General features: G+C 34.5%; 1 protein-coding gene across 1 annotated transcript in view; it reads left to right on the top strand.

The window, feature by feature from the left end:
• The window catches only part of LOC149787322 (ubiquitin carboxyl-terminal hydrolase CYLD-like), a 74,162-nt gene that overhangs the window by 36,046 nt on the left and 14,800 nt on the right, over window positions 1-23,316 (top strand). Inside the window, exons 7-11 of the mRNA XM_089977858.1 lie at window positions 8,515-8,606; window positions 11,873-11,939; window positions 13,277-13,409; window positions 19,527-19,635; window positions 22,167-22,282. Of these exons, the coding sequence (XP_089833984.1) occupies window positions 8,515-8,606; window positions 11,873-11,939; window positions 13,277-13,409; window positions 19,527-19,635; window positions 22,167-22,282 (517 nt within the window). The remainder of the gene's footprint in view (window positions 1-8,514; window positions 8,607-11,872; window positions 11,940-13,276; window positions 13,410-19,526; window positions 19,636-22,166; window positions 22,283-23,316) is intronic.

The following is a 23,316-nucleotide window of genomic DNA, read 5'->3' as shown; positions in this document are numbered from 1 at the left end:
TTACTGTTTAAAAAGTAAAATGTAAATAACAGCTTCCAATTAATTAAACCTTTCACTTTATTTGTACAACCCATGTGCCAACAACATGGCAGATAATAAATATGTTAATAAACTGTTTGGCGTTACTGGATGCAAGCAGTTTTACAGAGTATTCAAAAATTACATGGTCCATGAAAAGATCTAAAAACTGTTTCCAAACCAATCTTAGATCTTTAAATATCATCCAATTCCCACAACTATTGGACAAGCTACATTTATTGGACTTTGAAGGACAACATTATTTCAGTGTGCCATTTTGCACAGGCAGTCATGACATTGAGATGTGACCACTGGAGGCTTTTCTGTACAGAAACAATAAATATATAACATTCTTAGCATATAATACTAAAGCAAACAAGGTACAGTCTGCTTGCACACAATAAACAACACACATATTTGTTTATGGTGTGTAAAGAACATATGAAGTAATTGAAACAGCCTTTACTATGTGTATGCATGGGTCACAATACTTATCTGTAAACAGTATAATTAGATCTGCAATGTGTGACACACAACCAAGCTGTAAACAGTATAAATAGATCTGCAATGTGTAACACACAACCAACTGTAAACAGTATAATTAGATCTGCCATGTGTGACACACAACCAACTGTAAACAGTATAATTAGATCTGCCATGTGTGACACACAACCAACTGTAAACAGTATACTCAGATCTGCCATGTGTGACACAACCAACTGTAAACATTATAATTATATCTGCCATGTGTGACACACAACCAACTGTAAACAGTATAATTCTATCTGCCATGTGTGACACACAACCAGCTGTAAACATTATAATTATATCTGCCATGTGTGACACACAACCAACTGTAAACAGTATAATTAGATCTGCAATGTGTGACACACAACCAAGCTGTAAACAGTATACTTAGATCTGCCATGTGTGACACACAACCAACTGTAAACAGTATACTCAGATCTGCCATGTGTGACACACAATCAACTGTAAACATTATAATTATATCTGCCATGTGTGACACACAACCAACTGTAAACAGTCTAATTCTATCTGCCATGTGTGACACACAACCAGCTGTAAACAGTATAATTATATCTGCCATGTGTGACACACAACCAACTGTAAACAGTATAATTATATCTGCCATGTGTGACACACAACCAGCTGTAAACAGTATAATTCTATCTGCCATGTGTGACACACAACCAGCTGTAAACAGTATAATTCTATCTGCCATGTGTGACACACAACCAACTGTAAACAGTATAATTATATCTGGTTTGTATAATTATTATATGACTTATAATTTTGCTGTCTTCTGATAGGGAAAAGGGCACATCTGCTTTTGGTCGTGTGTTTATTATCTTGTTATTTTTTATTATTCAAATTGATGCCTGTTCTTTATTTAACAAGTTAACAAGCATATTTTTGATGAATGTTATTTCTGGAAATTTTCACATATGTTCTGTTCTAGGTCTTTGTTGTCATTTTGGTTTTTAGCATTTGTAGTTTTTCAGTTTCCAAGATGGAGTAATCGAGAATATAAAATTCCCTGTGCTAGTATTAAAATTTTTAAAAAGAAAAAGGGCCTACAAATGAATCCAAATATTGTCAAGCCTGTTAGATAAACATAATTTTTTCTTTTACATGGTCTTATACAAAATTCATTGTTGAATTAGCACTATTAAAGTAAAATAATGTATGGAAATTGTTATAAAATATTAATACTAGACCTTTGAGTTTGGTTGCTATATGAATTTATCAGCCATAGAAAAAATATATTACCCTCATCCATGACTTCATTTCAGTTGCCATAGCCATAGGGATTTTTCAACCTCAGACTCAGGGGAAAGATATTACCTCAGTTCTGACTTGATTTTAGTTGTTATATGCATTTATCAACCTCAGACTCAGGGGAAAGATATTACCTCAGTTATGACTTGATTTCAGTTGCTATGGGCATTTATCAACCTCAGAAAAAAAGATCTTTCCTTAAGCCAGACTTGGTTTTAATTGCTATAGACATTTATCAACCTCAGTAAAAAGATATTATGACTTGATTTCATTTGCTGTAGGCATTTATCAGCCTCAGAGGAAAGATTGTGCCCTCAACAATGACTTGATTCCAGTTGCTATAAAGGATTTATCACCTCAGAAAAAGATATCACCTTCAGTCATGATTTCTGTTGCTACAAGTATTTATCAACATCAGAAAAAATTACCTTCGACCATGAGTTGATTTCAGTTGCTCCAATATTTATTGACCTCAGAACAAATATATTACACTCAGCTATGACTTGATTTCAGTTGCTGCAAGAGTTTATCAGCCTGAGAAAAAAATATTACCCTCAGCCATGGCCTGATTTCAGTTGCTACAAGTATTTATTAAACATAAAAAAATATTATCTTCAGCCATGACTTGTTTTCAGTTGCTACAAGAGTTTATCAACCTGAGAGAATAAAATATTGTATTCAGCGACAACTTGATTTCAGTTGCTGCAATTATTGATCAACCTCAGAATAAAGATATTCCCCTCAAACCATGACTAGATTTCAGTTGCTACAAGAATTTATCAAACTGAGAAAAAAGATATTATCTTCAGCCATGGCTTGATTTCAGTTGTTATAAGAATTTATCAAACTGAGAAAAAAGATATTATCTTCAGCCATGGCTTGATTTCAGTTGCTACAAGAATTTATCAAACTGAGAAAAAAGATATTATCTTCAGCCATGGCTTGATTTCAGTTGTTATAAGCATTTATCAACCTGAGAAAAAAGATATTATCTTCAGCCATGGCTTGATTTCAGTTGTTATAAGCATTTATCAACCTGAGAAAAAAGATATTATCTTCAGCCATGGCTTGATTTCAGTTGTTATAAGCATTTATCAACCTGAGAAAAAAGATATTATCTTCAGCCATGGCTTGATTTCAGTTGTTATAAGCATTTATCAATCTGAGAAAAAAGATATTATCTTCAGCCATGGCTTGATTTCAGTTGTTATAAGCATTTATCAATCTGAGAAAAAAGATATTATCTTCAGCCATGGCTTGATTTCAGTTGCTACAAGAATTTATCAAACTGAGAAAAAAGATATTATCTTCAGCCATGGCTTGATTTCAGTTGTTATAAGCATTTATCAACCTGAGAAAAAAGATATTATCTTCAGCCATGGCTTGATTTCAGTTGTTATAAGCATTTATCAACCTGAGAAAAAAGATATTATCTTCAGCCATGGCTTGATTTCAGTTGTTATAAGCATTTATCAACCTGAGAAAAAAGATATTATCTTCAGCCATGGCTTGATTTCAGTTGTTATAAGCATTTATCAATCTGAGAAAAAAGATATTATCTTCAGCCATGGCTTGATTTCAGTTGTTATAAGCATTTATCAACCTGAGAAAAAAGATATTATCTTCAGCCATGGCTTGATTTCAGTTGTTATAAGCATTTATCAACCTGAGAAAAAAGATATTATCTTCAGCCATGGCTTGATTTCATTTGCTACAAGAATTTATCAACCTGAGAAAAAAGATATTACCATAAGCTCATCACTTGATCTCATTTGGTTAAAGGGTTTATCTGAGTGAGATAAAAAAGTACTACCCTCACTTATGACTTGATTTCAGTTCCTACAATGTTTATTAACCTCAGAAAGATGATTTTCCCTGATGCTGCAGGCTGAGGTGAATACTGTTGATGGAAAGTTGATAAATTCTGTGATTGTGTAGTGGCCAGTAGATTAGGGTCTATGTAGCTGTTTTACTGATGTTTTCAAGCAAACAGACCCTGCATAACAAGCAGATCATGTTATGACAGATATTGTATGAGTCTGTAAATACTGAATTTGCTGATTGCACATTATACTTGCCCATGGATAAATGTGGTAATCCAACTCATGATGATTGCTCTGAAATTCACATTGGCAATGCTTTTGTAATCATGTAACAAGTTTCACTTTTCAACCAACAATAGCTCTTATTTTTTTGTACAAAGGTTCATTGTTTATAGTGAGGAAATAAACAATTATAAATCTTTTCTATACAATGTGATCAATTTGCATTGATAAAATCAGCAAGACATGGGTCATGTGTCCTACTTTCATGTCCCAAAACAGGTTTTTTTTTTTTTTGTCTGCAGTACATATATTGATTGATTAATAAGCATAAATTTAGTTCCCATTGAAAGTCAAATGTGGAGTGTTTTTGTACTAGACTGGTTTTGAATCATCTATATATGTACATGTAAATTCTATTTTCATTGTTCTTATTAGGTTATTTTGAATAGTTTATGACTCATTGCATTTTAAAGGCGAAACTCTCACATAAGATGGCACAGGCATTACATGCCCATGATGTTTGCATTTTAAAGGAGAAACTCTCATAAAAGATTGCACAGGCATTACATGCCCATGATGTTTGCATAACCATGGCAAATAACCTGACTAATGAGAAGATTGTAGTCTTGGGTATTCTCTAGACTATAATATCTACATTACTGAGGTCAAGTAATGACCATTGTTCTTGGGTATTCTCTAGACTATAATATCTACATTACTGAGGTCAAGTAATGACCATTGTTCTTGGGTATTCTCTAGACTATAATATCTACATTACTGAGGTCAAGTAATGACCATTGTTCTTGGGTATTCTCTAGACTATAATATCTACATTACTGAGGTCAAGTAATGACCATTGTTCTTGGGTATTCTCTAGACTATAATATCTACATTACTGAGGTCAAGTAATGACCATTGTTCTTGGGTATTCTCTAGACTATAATATCTACATTACAGAGGTCAAGTAATGACCATTGTTCTTGGGTATTCTCTAGACTATAATATCTACATTACTGAGGTCAAGTAATGACCATTGTTCTTGGGTATTCTCTAGACTATAATATCTACATTACTGAGGTCAAGTAATGACCATTGTTCTTGTGGATATTTAACAGCTACAAAGGCTATGCATACACCTAGTATGAGTGTTGATAGTGAGAAAAAGAAAATGAAAATTCTGAATCTTATCAAGAAGAATTATAAAATTACTAATCAGCAATGAAATCTCTGTTGTTTTTTGGGGGTTGGGGTATTTATTTTCTGAATGTCACAATGTAAAAGTCACAAGAGAAAATAAATTAATCAGATATTGATTTATGATTGGTGTTATGAACTCTTCAGAATTGAACTGCAGTTCTTTTATATGGTAAATTCCCACCCACCCACTTACATGTTACTCCTTATTGCCTCACTTCTTTTGCTATGATCTGTTTGACAAATGTAGTTTTTATTCTTCCTTCATTAAGCAGTAAAGCGAAGGTTACTATGAAGAATAGAACCGCTGTACTACCTGAAAGGAACAGCTTATTTTTCAGTATTCTTTGTCTGCTCTCAAAGGTTTCTTGATGATTATGTAAATTTTGTTTTAATCTTTTATTCCACATGTTGAAGGATTTTTGATAATTTTAATATGCTTGAAGAAAACATCAGTGTGCATATAATACTTTCTTATCTGACATATTATAATTGGTAGATACATACTTTCTCACTCCTATAAAATATTAAAGAAAAGAAAATAGTTGCCTTTTTCTTCTGTTTTTGATAACACCTTGTGACCACAGGATGCAAAAAAATGTTCTTTTGATTCAAATGAAGCCTAGTATTCAATTTTTATTTTATTTTTGAAACATTATTATTAAACAAAATTAAATGCACAAATTCATAAAGTGAAAAATATATTTAATTTTCATAAACTAAAATTATTGTTTTACATTTGACTGGCATTTAGTTTTTATCTCTACTGGTCATTGACCTCTTGAGCTTAATTGGTCATCTATTGTCCATCATCTTTTCACCTGTACAATACATTGTCCCACTGTTAGCACAAGTTTGTTATCCCCGCTTCTCTGAAACTACTTAGAGGATTGCCAAGAAACTTTACCTGTTCATCCAAAAGGTCTAGTTGTTCCCATATTTGAAATGGTGCTACGAAACATTCAGTATGGCATCCACAACAGCCTACTTGAAAATCTTGCTATCGCTACTCCTCCTTAATATATGGTCTTGTCAGGAGGGAGTTTTCATTAAAGATTGTTCATGATGTCTAGTTTACTCCAGAGTTAAAATTATGCCAATGTGACATCCAGTATTGTCACCACAGCAGACATCTTGAAAATATTTATTTGCTACTCCTTCTGAATGGTTAGTCATATTGACATGGGGTTTTCACCAGTAGACTTTGAATCATGTATAGTTGGTCCTAAATGAAAATGGTGCTGATCTGATGTCCAGGATGGTTTCCCCAATGGACCTCCTGATAATCTTTTAATCTCTACTCCTCCTGGTTGAATTGTCATATCAGCATTGGGGTTTCACTGAGATCTTAAGAAGAACTGTAGTTGGTCCTATTAAAATGATTTTCTGATGTCTAATATGGCTGCCACAGTGGCCATCTTGAAAATTGTGTTATTGCTTCGTAACAGAAAGTAATATTTTAGGAGACCTTAGGATGTCTAGTGGCTTGTAAATGAAAATAGTGTTATATGCACATCCTGTATGCTGGCTACATTGGGCATTTTGAAAATCTTGTTATCACTGCTTCTCCTAAATGGATGGTTGTAAATGAAAATGTTGCAGATCTGATTTCCAATAGGGTCACCACAATGGCTGTCTTGAAATCTTGATATTGTAATTTTTCCTAGTTGGTTTATCATATCAACATTGTGCCCTCAGCAAAAGACTTAGGGTATTTAGTTGGTCTTAAATGGAATTGGTACCAGTCTGATATCCATTATAGCACCATTTCAGCCATTTTGAAAATCTTGTTATCATTACTCCTATGAAATGGAAAATCAGTATGTTGTTTCCACCAAGACATCATATAATGTCATTTCCTAAATGAAAATGGTGCCAATTTGACAGCCATTCTGTACATCAAAGGAGCTAATTTGAAATTCTTTTATTGCTGAAGAATATCAGAGATGTTTTCAACACTCAAAGGTTTAAAAGGAGGAAATGGTCTTATCTTGAATTGTTTGAAATTTGTTTCAGGCAGTAAAGTGTCAATTACTTTATGGGACGTTTGTTTTTCCCCTGTCAGAGATACATGCAAGCATAGAATGTTTTCTATATAATTCTTGCTATTCAGTGTTTTTCTAAGAGTGTGGTTGGTAGTTATGGATGCCAATGATGACATTTTTGATGATTCTCATATTATGGTTTAGTGCAGTGTCCATAGATGCCCGTTAAGCAAGATTGATATTTTTCACCTGAAATATTAAAAATTAATCAATCTTGACTTGTGCATATATTGTATCAGAGACATGTTCATTTATCTTCTGTATATTATACTAGGTTCAAAGTTTAAGGCCATGAGAAAGAAGTTTTTACCATATGTACTAGTATACAGATATTTGAATACTCAAACATATAAGAAAATAATTTATTGCCAGATTTGATACGTTGGAGTTTCTTTTTATATATCTGAGGTGGTTTTCATACTCAACAGATAAAAAGGATGAAAGGATGGATGAAAAAACAGACTTATTTTGGATTTATGGAAGTTTACGGGGGGGGGGGGGCAGTAGAGTTTCAGTACCTTCAGAAAAAAAAAACTGGTTTTTAGTGCTTTTAAATTTGGTGAGATAATCTATCTTCCTAAGTATTGTTGTCATTATTGGTTTAAAGCCATTCTTCAGCACATTTTAGACTATACCTTGCAGCCAGTATAACTGGCATAGGAAGAATCCAGGAAAACCCCAGGAAGAACCACTGACACAAGGGAAGCTACTGGCAAACTTTCTTACATACCCATATTGGCCAAGCCTGAAACTTGTACCCACATCAATAGAGGTTAGATGGCAGTGATCGCTTAAGGCAAGTGCTTTAGACCACACAGACACCTGGGGCCCCTGTAATCATTGCACAGATTGGTCACTGTGACCCATATTTCATATTTACTTGGTTTAACTCTCAGTTTAACTTTGCAGTACGAGTACTGTGCATGACTGAGTAATTTAACTTTGGTGTTAGATGCATTGATGTATATGAGAGATGTACTCTCTTCCCTCTTATCTATCATGCTTCACAGATTTTATATGAATTTGTTTTGTAGTTCACCAGGTTAAACTTCAAGAAGAAAAATGGAACATGTCGGTCTCTTTGACATTTGTAAGTTGAAGGGTCTGGCTTTGCTCCAATCATGGTACATGATGGAGTTTTGGAACTTGGGTAGAAGGTACACACCATATTTATCAATGTGAACCTAAGACATCTGAACTTTTCCCAGAGGTCAATGAATGGTACATATACAGGCTTTTGCAAGATCAGTTGCTTTTTTGGGGGCATTTGAAATTTCCTTTGTAACATCTTTTCTTTCTTCATTCTTGCTTATGATGCATGTAGTTTCATATATCCAGAACGTTAAACCACCCGTAACTTAGTTATACCATATGCATAAAAGTCAACAATATTAACCTTGACACATTTTCAGATACCACTATGTAAGAGCTGATAAAGTGATGAAACTACGCCAGCTTCTCGATAAACTTGGAAATATTAAAGGAATGATGAATGAAGAGAAAGGTAAGTGATACATGATCAGTATCTATTCCTCGTTAGTTTTTTTTTGTATGGGAATTGAAATTGATTTGAGCATCAGAAAGTTGCTTGTGAATATAGACAAAAAGCTTGATAAAAGAAATGAGATTTTACTTTCTAACATTGAAAGTATGGATTCTGAATTTAATAGTGGCTTCATGATCCAAACTCAGAGCTTGATTCTGTATGGAGGGAAATACAGCATGTTGAAGGAGAGAATGAAAGAAGTAAAGACCAGAATGCAGTTTAGGAATTTTGAATAGAACAATTTAAAAGAATGGAGAGCCATAGAGAATCGGTGAAGGAAATCGTGTTAAACAGTCAAAGCAAAGATTGTAAAGATGTGAAGGAGCTGGAAAAGAGGCTTCTGAAGAACACTTTGGTGTATGTCATGAAGGATGTACGGAAAAAATCCATCAGGTTGTTAGAAGCTGTCAGAAAGAGACAGTTGGATTGGGTCCAGAACATGTGAAAAGTGTGGTTTTCTAATGCACACAGGTTCCCTAGTGACTGATCTGGAACCAAACTAATTGATCATATGATTTATCATTATTGAGGATAGAGAGGAAGTACTGAGTGTGGGTTAATCAAGGGTCTGAGAATTGCAATAGATGTACATCTGGTGATGAAGAAAAAGAAGAATGAATTTGTTCTTGCTTAAAAGTAATGACACTCCGCTGAGTACTGGCAGCAGAAACTGTTTTGAAGTTTGACTAGAGCTGCAATTTATATTGTGATTCAAATGCCCTGCACTATGTATTGTATTAATTCAGGAAAATTTGCCTGTGGGTTAATTCCCAGTGAATCAAGCTGACAATGAAGTCAAAATAAATTGAAATGAAAAAGGAAAGAAAAAGAATTTCATAAAATATAGTGGAGTTTGTTCTTATATTTAATAGTACTATCTGTTAAAGCATATAATTATTGAGGATAACTGTGAGCTTTTCTGTTTGAGTATGTTGTTTTGCTTGAATACCATTAATTTTCCTTTATAAATATGCACCCAATTTAATTAAGATTTTATTTTATTTGCAGATAAAAGTCATTACCTTAGATTTCGCATTAATTTGTTTCCTCAGTCTGGTTTAGTTCAGCCTGGCTTCTGTACATTTTCTTCTCAACAGGCACCCATTTCTTTTTTCCATCCCCTTGCATTACGTTGAACCAAAATTGTATGCAATAGATTATCATTTTTGTTATCTGTTTTCATTTACTCCTTGTTTAGTATTCTATTAATATTTGACAGGAGTAGATGGCTTAGATTTTGTTGGTGCAGTTTTAGCTAAATACTTTTATTCCAATGCAGCATGCTGTTTTTCAATATTAGGCAGTGGTATTTGGTCTTCTGGAAGGCTTACTAAAGGTAGTATACTTTTTTGTTCCCTGTGTTGGACCTGTTGGTATAAAAGGTTATTATTTAAGTAGTTGTGTACTTGTTTGTATGTGTATGTTATTTTTTTGCCATTTTTATCTCATTATGCTCTCCATACCTTGCTCTTCTCTTTCTTTTCTGTATGAATTCTCAGGGGAGATCCATTTATGTGAATGAGATAATATAAGCATACAACTTCCATAGAAATTTTTTTCAAAATATCAGCTCAGGAAAACAACATTTCTCATTAAATCAACAAGTAAATTGTGTTTACCTGTTAACACTTCCTGATCTCAGCAATATTATGATCAGTAAATTGTCAGTGTTTATGGGATTACCATACTTAAAAAGATGTAATGTCAGTAAATTGTCACGGTTGAGGGGATTACGGTACTTACAAAAGTGTAATGTCAGTAAATTGTCACGGTTTAGGGGATTACGGTACTTACAAAAGTGTAATGTCAGTAAATTGTCATGGTTGAGGGGATTATGGTACTTAAAAAAGTGTAATGTCAGTAAATTGTCACGGTTTAGGGGATTACGGTACTTACAAAAGTGTAATGTCAGTAAATTGTCAAGGTTTAGGAGATTACTGTACTTAAAAAGGTGTAATGTCAGTAAATTGTCAAGGTTTATGGGATTACCGTACTTAAAAAGGTGTAGTGTCAGTAAATTGTCATGGTTTATGGGATTACCATACTTAAGAAGGTGTAATGTTAGTAAATTGTCAAGGTTTATGGGATTACCATACTTAAAAAGGTGTACCGTCAGTAAATTGTCAAGGTTTAAGGGATTACCATACCTAAAAAGGTGTAGTGTTCTGACTTCTAATGGCAAAAAAAGCACTGTATATTTTTCCACCAGATACACATCTCAAAACAGAAGAGGAGAAAACAGTTTGTACCATATGGGAATACAGTTGTTTCTTTTAGTCCTTTACTGTCCAGTCTAGTGGTGTTTTAGTCTTATTCTTCAGTAAGTTAGAATACAGTTGAAATAATTTGATAATAGATACAAAATGGAAATGGATTAAGTTTAGATGTAATAATATAAGACAAACAATTTTTACTGGTTAATATATGTATTTAGCTTGTAGTTTGAATTACCCAAACTTAAGTTGAATGTACAGAATTGATTTTAGTGATAATTTAACTAACAAAATGAACTGCTGAAAGAGCATTCAGCTGGGTTTGGATGATACATAGGGATATGGGCTGGTTGCCTACCACTAACAGGTGGTGACTGATCAACACCTTCGGCCTGTTATCAAGAGGGTGTGCCAAGATATTTTTCGTTGCCAAGCCTAGCACTCAATTTTAAAAAAAAAACAGTTTCCCAGAAAAATTCTTTAAATTGATTTGTGCATCAAATTGAGCTGGTTTAGTTCAGTACATCAAGTGCTTGATACTATATATATATATATATATATATATATATATATATATATATATATATATATATATATATATAATGTTTATTTAAAAAAATTAAAGATTCAGAAATTAAATTGAGAAACTGTGTAGTCAAAATATTTGTATAGATAATGGTTATTTAAAAAAAATTAAAGATTCAGAAGTTGATTTTTGCATCTAATTGAGAAACTGTATAAACAAAATATGTGTATGCCATTACTCCCACCACCCCCAAAAAGAAACAAAAGAAAAGAAAGAAGAAAAAACCTCTGTAGATATAAGCATGGAATATAAACCACATACACAAACATTTTTGGGCTATGTTAATACAGTATACATGTATATTTAAAGTTTATGCCTTACTTTCAAGTAGAAAATTAGAACAATTTTTAACAAATTTTAAATTTCAAACAAACTAAATTGAAAAATAAACTATATTATGTTAAACATTTTAAATTTCATTTCAGATCCAGAGGAATTTCTTAGCTTATTGCTGAGCAACATTACCAAAGCAGAACCATTTTTGCATATCAGGTATGTTGATGTGACATAGAGTAACTCAGTTATTGTAATGTTTGTCCGCATGCTTCACTGCTAATTGCAGAGTCCAATCTATGTACAGTTGTAAGATTCACACTCATTTCAAGATAATTGTGCCAAAAAGTGAACAAAATACATACAAATCATACACCAGATTTAGAATCTTTACCTTTGTTTACTTAAATCTCCCCATCTTACAAAATTTTCCCCTTTTTAACTCTCTTTGTCTCTCTCTCATTACAAGTGTATGTAGCCTCAAAGTCATCTATTGTAACAGTTTACAGTCTTGATTCTAAGTTAGTCATGCAGCATATATACATAATATGCTATAGGAACATAAAAGAAGTTTCCATGGTAGAGTGATTTATGAACTTTTATTTTAATCTGTATGCTTTCTTTATTTCTGATGTTATACATTGTCTTCTCATCAGACGATCTCTAAAGCTAATTATCTCTCCATTATTTCCACACCAGTAAGCAGATTTGTATAAGATTTGGTTGTTTACATACTGATTGAAAAAGGTGTGGTAGAGGTTTATTGTTTTTTGCTGTGGTGGAGGAGGTGGCTTGAAAGGTTAACAGGAATTTTAGTACCAGAAAAAATGGGTACAGGAATGTATATACATTGGGAAGGAAAGACATAAAATATGTGTACTGGACATTAGCCTTTGGTCATGGTTGTAGTGCATGCTGGTAGGATCACTTGGTTGTATGGAGTGTAAACATAATCATTTCAAAACCTCAACAAAAAAAGCTTGGCCAAGTGACACTTCAGTTTCACTTTTGCCAACTGTACAAATGTTTATAATTTTTTTATAGATGTATTGTTGAAAAAATCTGTTTATTAATAAAGTGTGTAAATGTATGGCTAAAGAGTCTGTTTATTAAGAAAGCATGTAAATGTATGGCTAAAAGGTCTGTTTAATAATAAAGTGTGTAAATGTATGGCTAAAGAGTATGTTTATTAATAAAGTGTGTAAATGTATGGCTAAAGAGTGTTTAATAATAAAGTGTGTAAATGTATGGCAAAAGAGTGTTTAATAATAAAGTGTGTAAATGTATGGCTAAAGAGTGTGTTTATTAATAAAGTGTGTAAATGTATGGCTAAAGAGTCTGTTTATTAAAAAAGTGTGTAAATGTATGGCTAAAGAGTGTTTAATAATAAAGTGTGTAAGTGTATGGCTAAAGATTCTGTTTATTAATAAAGTGTGTAAGTGTATGGCTAAAGATTCTGTTTATTAATAAATTGTGTATGTGTATGGCTAAAGAGTCTGTTTATTAATAAAGTGTGTAAAAAGTCTGTTTAACAACCTGCATCTATTTGCTTTCAGCTCTGCAAGCAACCATACAACACATTCATACTTTTACCAGATGATTATGGAGAAAGATGAACGCCTTGTGCTGCCTACAACACAGCAGCTGTTTGAGCTGTCTTTCCTGCAGATGGGAATTAAACTTGTGGAGGTGAGGCAATAGCATATAATTTTCTTCTTCAGGGATCTTTCATACAGGCTGAATACATCATGCCTGCTTCTGTTCATATACAACTCGTCAGCCTTCTTGAACACTCATCATCATTCAAAATTAATGCATGCCTGGTGGCCTCAACCAGACTACAGTTTATATGTCTCCTTTATATACCACACAGTGAAAGACAGAAATTCTCACAAATTACAGCTCCTCTCCACTGATAGCTGGCCACCTGTATACCAGAGGTGTATCCAGTTTATGCTTTTGATGTATTATGAGTAACATCAAACTTTGACATCGGTCTAGATTTTCCTACCCATCAACATTTAAAACTTGGTAATGTAATATCAGTTAACATTTTATTTTGAATATTTGTTGGATATTTGTGCATATTTTGTGCAATTTGTGAAGATTGTTTTTCTGACATAGATACTCATTTTTTGTACATTTACTTGTATACATGAGTGGTACTGCTCATTTGTTTTAGTTGGGAGTTAGATTATTGATACAGTTTATGCTTTAGGTTTGTTGTTTACTTTGTCTTTTATTCATAGTTACACTGAAAATCAAGTGTTTCAAATGTCAGAAGTTTAAGGTCAGAGGACATCTATGAGATGTGAACCAAATGCTTGTCAGTTTGATCATGCTTTGTGTACACAAGTGGTCATAAGGAATTTGGTTGACTGTGCTGTGGAAAAAAGTTAATGGCAGATATACCCACATGAAGTTCAGATCACTAAATAGTGACATCATGAACCTTGCACACAAAGGCATCATCCATAATTAGCATAGTTTGGAATTCATGTCTTTTGCAAAGATTCTTTGATGCATGACATCAGCAACCAGTAACGTCTAATCAGCTAGCAGTGGAAGATCAGTGTGTCTTGGAGTTATCCATACTACACTTACTGCAGGGATGGCATGGGTTGCATGACATCAGCAACCAGTAACGTCTAATCAGCTAGCAGTGGAAGATCAGTGTGTCTTGGAGTTATCCATACTACACTAACTGTATGGACAGCTTGGGTTGCATGACATCAGCAACCAGTAATGTCTGATCAGCTAGCAGTGGAAGATCAGTGTGTCTTGGAGTTACCCATACTACACTTACTGCAGGGATGGCATGGGTTGCATGACATCAGCAACCAGTAACGTCTAATCAGCTAGCAGTGGAAGATCAGTGTGTCTTAGAGTTATCCATACTAAACTTACTGCAGGGACAGCTTAGGTTGCATGACATCAGCAACCAGTAACGTCTAATCAGCTAGCAGTGGAAGATCAGTGTGTCTTGGAGTTATCCATACTACACTTGCTGTAGGGACAGCTTGGGTTGCATATGAGGAGCAAGATTTAGACAGGAGATGATGATCATGCAGTTGCTGCCTTAGGTGGGAGTTTCTATCCTTTCATTCAGCATATCACTTTAGTCTTGGAGTTAAAGAGAGATTATCCTAACACTTTTGGCAGCTCATTGGGCATAGGTCCTCCTGCATGTCTGAGCATGGCATTCAGTCCTGTAAATCCAGGTGCATGGAGTATTACTACAACCTCTGCCTGTCAGGTTGATGACTGACCATTTCAGCCATATGTCAGCGATTACAAATCAACATAGATGAGTTATGCTGTTTACTGGCCAACTGACCCAATATATATGGAATAATACAGGGACCAATTTGGCCAGCTGTCGAGTTATATAGTCAATGATACTGGGACCTGTATAACAAGTCTGTTTATTTCACAGCCATGCCATCTGTCCAGTTGGCCAACAAGCAGACCATTCAGTGATCCTTACGGCACAAATTGTGTCGTTGTCCTCATTGTCAGTCCAGCTGGTGGTCTGATGTTTATGGCATTAACCAATGGAAAATTACTTTGTTATACCTGGAAATTACGGTACTTCCATGTCATCGGCAATGATTTACATCGACATGGAAACTATGCCTTATGATGACAAAATACACAGTGATCAGCTGGTTTACTCCAATTCCACAGTGGAACAGACAGTTCAGCTTGAAGGTAGTGGTTGAGATGAAACACCCCACCTGACTAATGCCACAGTCAGCAAAGATCTACAATCAACACCCCTGTCCTTGTAGTCTTGAGAAATCTCTACCAAGATATAATAGTTCCTTTATCAGGTGAAAGACAGACAATGGCTTACTGAAGGAATTCCAGTGGAGATTACAGTATGTACCAACACCAGTCACACGTTTGGGAGCCTGTTGCCCCATTTCACCAAGGTCATTGGTCAAAGTAGAAGGTTCTTCACATCAACTGTCTTGAAATCAATTCTGTAATCAATGGTTTTCTTTTCTGGATGGACCAACTTTGTGGAAGGGTAATTACATCAGACAGATCTGTGGTGGTGATTGACTTCAAACAGGGGTGAACAAAGTAACTTGACCTTTGCATTCTGGCCTGGAACTTCCTGGTAGGCTCAAAGTTCTTGATGATTTGTTCTTAGGGAGGGGCCAGGCTCTTTACACTGAGTGATCATTTTTTAACCATTGAGATTTCATTGAATTTGTGTATTTTGGAGGTGTTTAATGATAGATCACTTTGTGATGAGGTGGAACCATAAACCACCCACCATCATCTCTCCAGTCCCAGACCCAGAAGCCTGCACTTTGGATGTTCAGGCAGTCAGTTGGGACAGATTTTGGGACTATGCCTTCTGATCAACTCTTCTGATGCCAAGTGTTATCCAGAAAAAAAGGGGCGAGACATGCTGTGTGGTTCTGATAGCTCTTTTGTGATGGAACAGATCTTGTGGGATTGATGTACTTGATCTAGCAGTAGAAATCCCCAGAAAAATCCAAGCAATAGCTCAGTCTGCTCAAGCAGCCCTGGTCACAGGTGATTCATTCCTGCCTGAACAGGTTCTTGTCCAAAGATCATTTTACGGAAAAGACTTTTGCCTTTGGATCGTGGGAAAGATCTCATCAGCTATAGAACTGTCCACTTTCAAGTTATATGAGAGAAGTGGCACATTTTCAGGGACATTTGCAAGAGCAACAATATAATCCACTAGCAGGCCCCAGTCTCTCAACTGACTAACTTTTCTGCCTTTTTCAAGGAAATTTTGGTTCCTATCATTTGCAGGGGTTACCATTCATTGGTTTCCTGCTACATTCAGACATAGAGTAGATATATTGGCCAAGACAAAAAGGACAAGTTAGATTTGTTGGTTAATTTTGATCTGAATCAGCCTTGGTCACTCAGAATCTTTCATGTGTTCTGACATGGCTCAGCACAGACAAGTTCAAACCCATGGCATGCAGGGTGAGTGCATAGCCATTTGATGGACCTGTTCTGATCAGATGGTTTCACTTTTTTAATGATTCAGTTGGGTTTCATCACAAACAAGAGGTTGCTGCCTGGGGGCAATCAGAGGTTTAATTCACTCACCATCCTTGATCAGTATATTGATATGATATGACAATGCAAGGTGCAGAAGGAAATGTCATTTGTTTCACATTACCATTATATTGACATGTCACATGACCATTGGTTGTGGCTGCATTCTCATTATGGGAGTGATTTATCCTTTATATAATGACTCTAGCCACATCTCCTTCAGAGAATACTTGTTAATGGTTGGGTGGGTATGCATTTTCCCTGTCTTCCTATTGTCTTAATGTTGTTTTAACTTGGCAATATATGCTATGAAGAAGGTCAATTTTTAGTAAATTATCTTTCACCAAGAACACTTACACAATGACATTACTATGAAGTCCTTCAATGCTACACAGCAAATGCTGACATAGTTGTTTGCTCAAGCTGAAACTTATAAAAACAGATGGTTTTAGCCACCTAGTGGTTGAAAGTGAGGCAATTTATGAGAGCTTGTCGCTTCATATAAATGGGAAAGACGAAATGTTGTCTTTACAGGAGGGCTGGAGTCATAAAAGTAGCACTTGTTGCATAGTATAGTTTGTTTCAATAACTGTGATGAGTAACTGCAGGCCCAAAGTCAAACAGGTCCTCAGTGTTAATGAAATATAAATTCAGGATTTTTATTTGAATGTCTTTTTTTTGGACATTTTGCTGAAAAATTGATATTGTCTTGTTTAGCAAAAGCCTCATGTAAGCCCACTAGAAAAATATGAGGGTCTAGTTAAAAGCTAGAAAATTTTCACAATGTGAAAACAAGTCATTTCATTGATTGATGGGATATTGTGATGCTTCACATCAGAATATTGATGAGATGACATTTAAACCTTGCATATACTTAATTTGGTTTTATGGGAATTGATAGGGACATATACGTTTCCATGGTAATAGTTGACAGTTTAAAACTTTGACATCTCTTGAAATGCTTAATTTAATTTTGACAGAAGTTTTTGCACAATGTGTCTTTACAAACCGATCAATTTGTAGACATACCCTCCACATTCAGCTTACAATTAATCACTGACCGTTTTACCAATTTAATGAACAGGTTAATCAAGGCCTTGTTCATGCATTAGAGTTGTACAATAGTTCTTTTGAACGAGATTAAAATGAAGAGTAATAAATGTTAAAGTTGTGTGAATAACATTTATGTTTAACTTTGAATATTTTTCATAAGTCTAAAAGGCATGAGTTTTAATTCATTGTTATCAATTCCTCATTTGGTCATGCTGAAAACTTTTAAGCATGTCTTTTTTGAGACTGCAATTAATATATATCAAGGTTAAGGTTATATGACTTAGATCAATATTTTTCATCACTGCTTGAAATAGGATTGATAGGAAGACCAAGCCATTCATAGTTTATATCTGAGTGAACAAAACTAAAAAAGACAGCTTATTAATTCATTATATAAAAGATTATAAATATGGAAGCCAAGAATCTTATACTAAAATCAACAGAAGATTTGTCATGAAACTTGGAATGGCATGTTACACACTGTTTTTCAACCCATACATGAAGTTTAATATTTTTGGAAGTTTCTCCTTTCAAAGATCGATACTTAGTACATAGAAACTGAATGTCACAGAAACTTGCATTTTTTCCACAATAACCTCTTAATTTCAGATTGGACCCCAAAAAAGCATTGGAGTTGCATTTTGTATGTAAGGTGTAGCATATGTAGTTATGAGGTTGTCTGTCAATCCTTCTGACTCTGTTATGTTTCCAAACAGACATTTGATTTGTCCACCATCAATAGTTACCAGACTTATTGGATGGTTTGCACTTTGAGGAAGGAAGAAGTCAAAAGGTCTGAGTCACTATGAAAGAACAAAAATGTTTTCCACGTAATGGGAAGAAGAGCCCTGTAGAGTTTTGGGTCAGAATCTCAAAGATCTGTGATCACTATGATTGGGAAAAGAGAAAATATGGTTTCTACCTGATAACTTGAGTTCTCCACCATCTACAGTCAGGAAGAAACTTTGTAGAAGTAAGGAAGAACAATGCCAGATTTGGGGTCAAAGGTTGAAAATGGTTTCTGCACAATTGTTGGAGGTTTATCATGCACAGTTGTCAAACTGGATGGCTTGCACATGGTGTAAGGAAAAACCATGTCAGTTTCAGGCTCAAAAGGTCAGAAATCAAGGTCTCTGACTGAAAGCAGTTATATGGTTTTTGTGTAATAACACAAGTCCTCCATCATCAGTGGTTATCAATCTGATTAAAACCAGGTCTCCACAGTCCTACATGGAGATCTAAAGGACACTGATAACCAGATCTCCACAGTCCTACATGGAGATCTGAAGGACACTGATAACCAGATCTCCACAGTCCTACATGGAGATCTAAAGGACACTGATAACCAGATCTCCACAGTCCTACATGGAGATCTGAAGGACACTGATAACCAGATCTCCACAGTCCTACATGGAGATCTAAAGGACACTGATAACAGTTCATGTTTTGATGATCTTTGGAATTCCCTGACCAATCACTACTTTTTTTCAGATAAAGCATTAACAATTTGTGTTAGGGACAGTTATTGTTGGTAACAACATGTTTCAAGGATATCAGTTATCTACATTTAGGACTATTATAGACAAGGTATGCATATAGTGTGATCACTGTACTCTTATTATTTAGTAGTATTTTTTTAATCTGCATTGTGTCACATTTCAACATTATGTAATTGTGTTTCCTTGCACTTTCTTCTTTCAGGAACCATCATGTCTAATAATCCAAATGCCAAGATTTGGAAAAGACTACAAAATGTATAGAAGAATTATTCCCAGTCTAGAACTGGATATTACGGATGTTCTGGAAAATGGTATTATATTTGTTTTGATAAGATCTCCAGTCTAACCAAACTTCAAGGCTTTATATCATGTAGAAATAAGGATAAATCATGTACTGGCAATTGAAAATGGCAGACATGTTCCAGTTGAGAGGTCTAATTATTTGCAACTGAAGGGATTGGGCTAGCTTGAGTAAATTCCTACATGTTTTGGCAGTTTTGAAGTCAAGTAGTTTGTTTTGTATTTTTAAATCGGTTTTGGTTTACTGTGTGTGACTATCATATCAGTAGTCACAAAATAGATGCTACGTGTCAGGTTGATAATTCTAAAAGTTAACATTGAGGTAAATTATCTTATATGATGTAATGAAGATTACATCAGCAGCGTGTCATCCCATCGTTATTTCCCAGTGTAAAGAATATGCATTCCTGTGACACAAACATTAGATTACAAATCATTTACCTTTTACTGTCATCCCAAAAGTTATGAAAACCCTTGGTTTTACTGACACTGTGTAAAATCCCAAGATTTCTCTTCACTTATAAAATCTCCCAGACCTGGGAAAATTTAAGACTTGTTTACTTGCATGGAATTGAGATTTTTATGAAATCTCATAAAAATGTCATTGTATGTGAGTTTGTGGTATGGCCTTGTGTCTATCACCTATCCATCTGCCATCTTTAACATTTGTTTTTTTCTTCAACTTCTCAAAAAAATCCTGCTGGGCACAGTGTGATAGAAAGCATTCTGGCGTGACGGCCTTTCAGTTTTACACAAATGACTAGTCTACCATCAGACTTGGCCACCATTTTTAAAAAATAGAAATACCTTTGACTTGATCCTTCTTTTAAAACTACTAAACAGAATTTGACGAAATGTGACAGAAGGCATCTTTTCATATATTCCTTTTTAATTTACATAAATGATGCTAATCAGTCAAAAAGTATGACCACTGTTACTAACAACTTATTTAAAAAAACCCAGATGAATAGAATTTGACTAGGTTTAATTGAATAATCCTATCTTAAGGGCTTTTAATTTTGTGCAAATAAAAATGAATCTGGATTATCATTATTGAAACTGGAAAAACTTGAAAGAACTTTTCAAAACCCACTGAAGTAAATTTGACTCAATTTCACATTAAATATACTGTCAAGAGGGCTACAAATTACCCCAGTCTCCCATCAGACATGGCCACTATTGCTAAAATTAGAAAAACTTCAAACACCAAATGATGATGATCTACCATCAGAAAAGGCTTCTCTTGTGAAAAAATTAGGAAAACATTAGAATATCTTCTGCTGTTACTAAATGTATAAAAACCTTCAAATGACTTCTTACAAACCTGAGCAGAATTTAACCAAATTTTGACAGTATATCTTGAAATGTTATATGGACTATGCCACTTTGCTATCAGATATGAAAAAAATTACTACAAACAGAAAAAAACTTTTAAACAACACCTAAAAAACACTTAATAGAGTTTGACCTAATACAACAGAGAATATTCTGGCATGGCATCCTGTTTAATTTGTACAAATGAGGTTGTTCTGCTGTTACATAAGGACACTTGTACTAAAATTAGCAAAAGAAATTGTAATGTCTTTTTTCCAAAAAACACTGAACAGGATAGGATAATAACCAGTCAACAGAATTTAACCAAATTTGACTGAAGGTGTTCTGGCCTGAAGTGCTTTCAAATTTTATACAAATGATGCAAATCCACCATAAAATTTGATTGCCATTACAAAAAATAGAAAAACCTTTAATTGAGCTCTTCACAGAAAAAGCAGAACATAATTTGAACAAGTGTGATAGAAAGCATCCTTATCTGAAAAACGTTTAGGTTTGTAGAGATAATGCAGACTTGCCATCAAATATCACCACGCAATACAAACAAAAACCACAACAGAATTTGACCAAATTTAACAGAAAGGACTCATGCATGGACGACATTACATCTTTTTTATACAAATAATGCTGATTTGCTATCAATATGGCAAAAAGTGTTCTAGATTAAAGTCATTTCATATTTACACATACGATGCTAGTCCACCTTTGGCCACCTTTACTAAAAATAGAAAAACCCTTTGAATAAATCTATCTCAGAGACTACTCAACAGAATCGAATCAATTTTAACAGAAGCATTCTTTCACTATTGGACAGATGATGCTGGTATTCTTTCAAATACAAAAGAAGATTAAAAAAAAGAGAAACTTTCAAAACAGTTGTTTTCAGAACAATCGATAGAAATTGAAGGCAGTTGTATAGAAAGCATTTTACTGAATTAGATTTCTTGGCCAGCTGCTCGTGCAGTTTGGCTGTTAGGCAGATGTCAGAGAAGTGAGTGATTTCAGGCTCATTTGGCACTTTTGTTGGGTACCTATATTCATCGTTTTTTAGCTTTTAGACAGTCTTTTTAGAATATGTTTATTAAGAACCCTTCCAAGATGATGATTGAACTTAGATTTTATGATGGAAATATAAGAGATTAAGTGAACTGTCTTAAAATAATCTCATTAAGCTGTCAGTTATAAGAACTTCTAATTTTATATATTTCAGCTCCACGAGAGTGTATTATTTGTGGTGACCTGGCATTCTTTGAATGTACAGAGTGCTACCAGGTTCATGGTGCAGGTTTGAATACCATTGCCTTCTGTGAAGGTTGCAAAAGGATGGTAAGTCATCATGTCATTCCGCATCTTATCCTGATATACTAGTCACATTGACATGGAAATCTTTTAAAAATTATAGATTTTGAATTTACTAAGGTTTGCTGTTTTTTCCAAAGGAAAATATGTTCTGCATGTTAAACCTGTTAAGTAATTCCTTCATGAAGATTGAGCTCACCTGGCAATAAGACCAAATGAGCCTTTGGAATGGCGCTGTATCCTCCACGTGTCAGTCATTATCCATTAACATCACAAAGTAAACTTCTCAAGAACTGTTGGGTCAGTTGTAATAAAAAATGATGGGTGTGATGGTATTAGCAACCAAATTGAAAACCTGTTTTAAACTTCTTCGGAACAGTCAAGCTAACATTGATCAAACTTGGTGGTATTGCTTTTTATGACATGCTCTGTCATAAATGTGTCTTGTGCGGCTCCATTAGCAATGGTGTGACTTCATTCTAATCAGGTGGAAATCCTACAGATGATAATCGTCTCCAGTTAAATATAGAAATTGGCTACCAGTTTATAAAAACTATTATAGAACTCTTTTCTCCAAAACTATTTGACCATATCAGATCAAATTTGATAGGTGTGGTCATAGCATGAATACCTTTTAGATTGATACAACTCATGGCAACATACCATCTTGTACAGCTCAAATAGAAACACAATTCAACTACATGTAAAATAGCACCAGTATCAACCAAGATACCTGCCTCATTGCCATTACTTTTTAGTTTTAAGATATATGTAGATCAGATGAATGTCAGGCAAACTTGAGTCTCATGTTTGTACCAACTAATGCTTTTGTTTTTCTGAACCTTTGTGTCCTTCATATAAGTACTCTTAATCTACAGGTTAGTGTGTTTTCTGTTGGTTTTTTTTTACAACTTGCAACAGCTGCAGAATAAATCAAATTTCACTAAAATTGCTTTGATTGGTCTTTGTTGGCAAAATTAAAAAAAGTGTGGCTGCAGCCTCATTTGAAGCCCAGCGGGCTTGGGGATGTAGAATAGGCCTGATGCATCCTCCTGCATGCT

Source organism: Sinohyriopsis cumingii, chromosome 12 (genome assembly GCF_028554795.1).
Source record: "Sinohyriopsis cumingii isolate HCF-2022 chromosome 12, ASM2855479v2, whole genome shotgun sequence".
NCBI lineage: Eukaryota > Metazoa > Mollusca > Bivalvia > Unionida > Unionidae > Sinohyriopsis > Sinohyriopsis cumingii.
The sequence above is the reverse complement of the archived record's forward strand: the minus strand, read 5'-3'. Positions and strand labels throughout refer to the sequence as shown.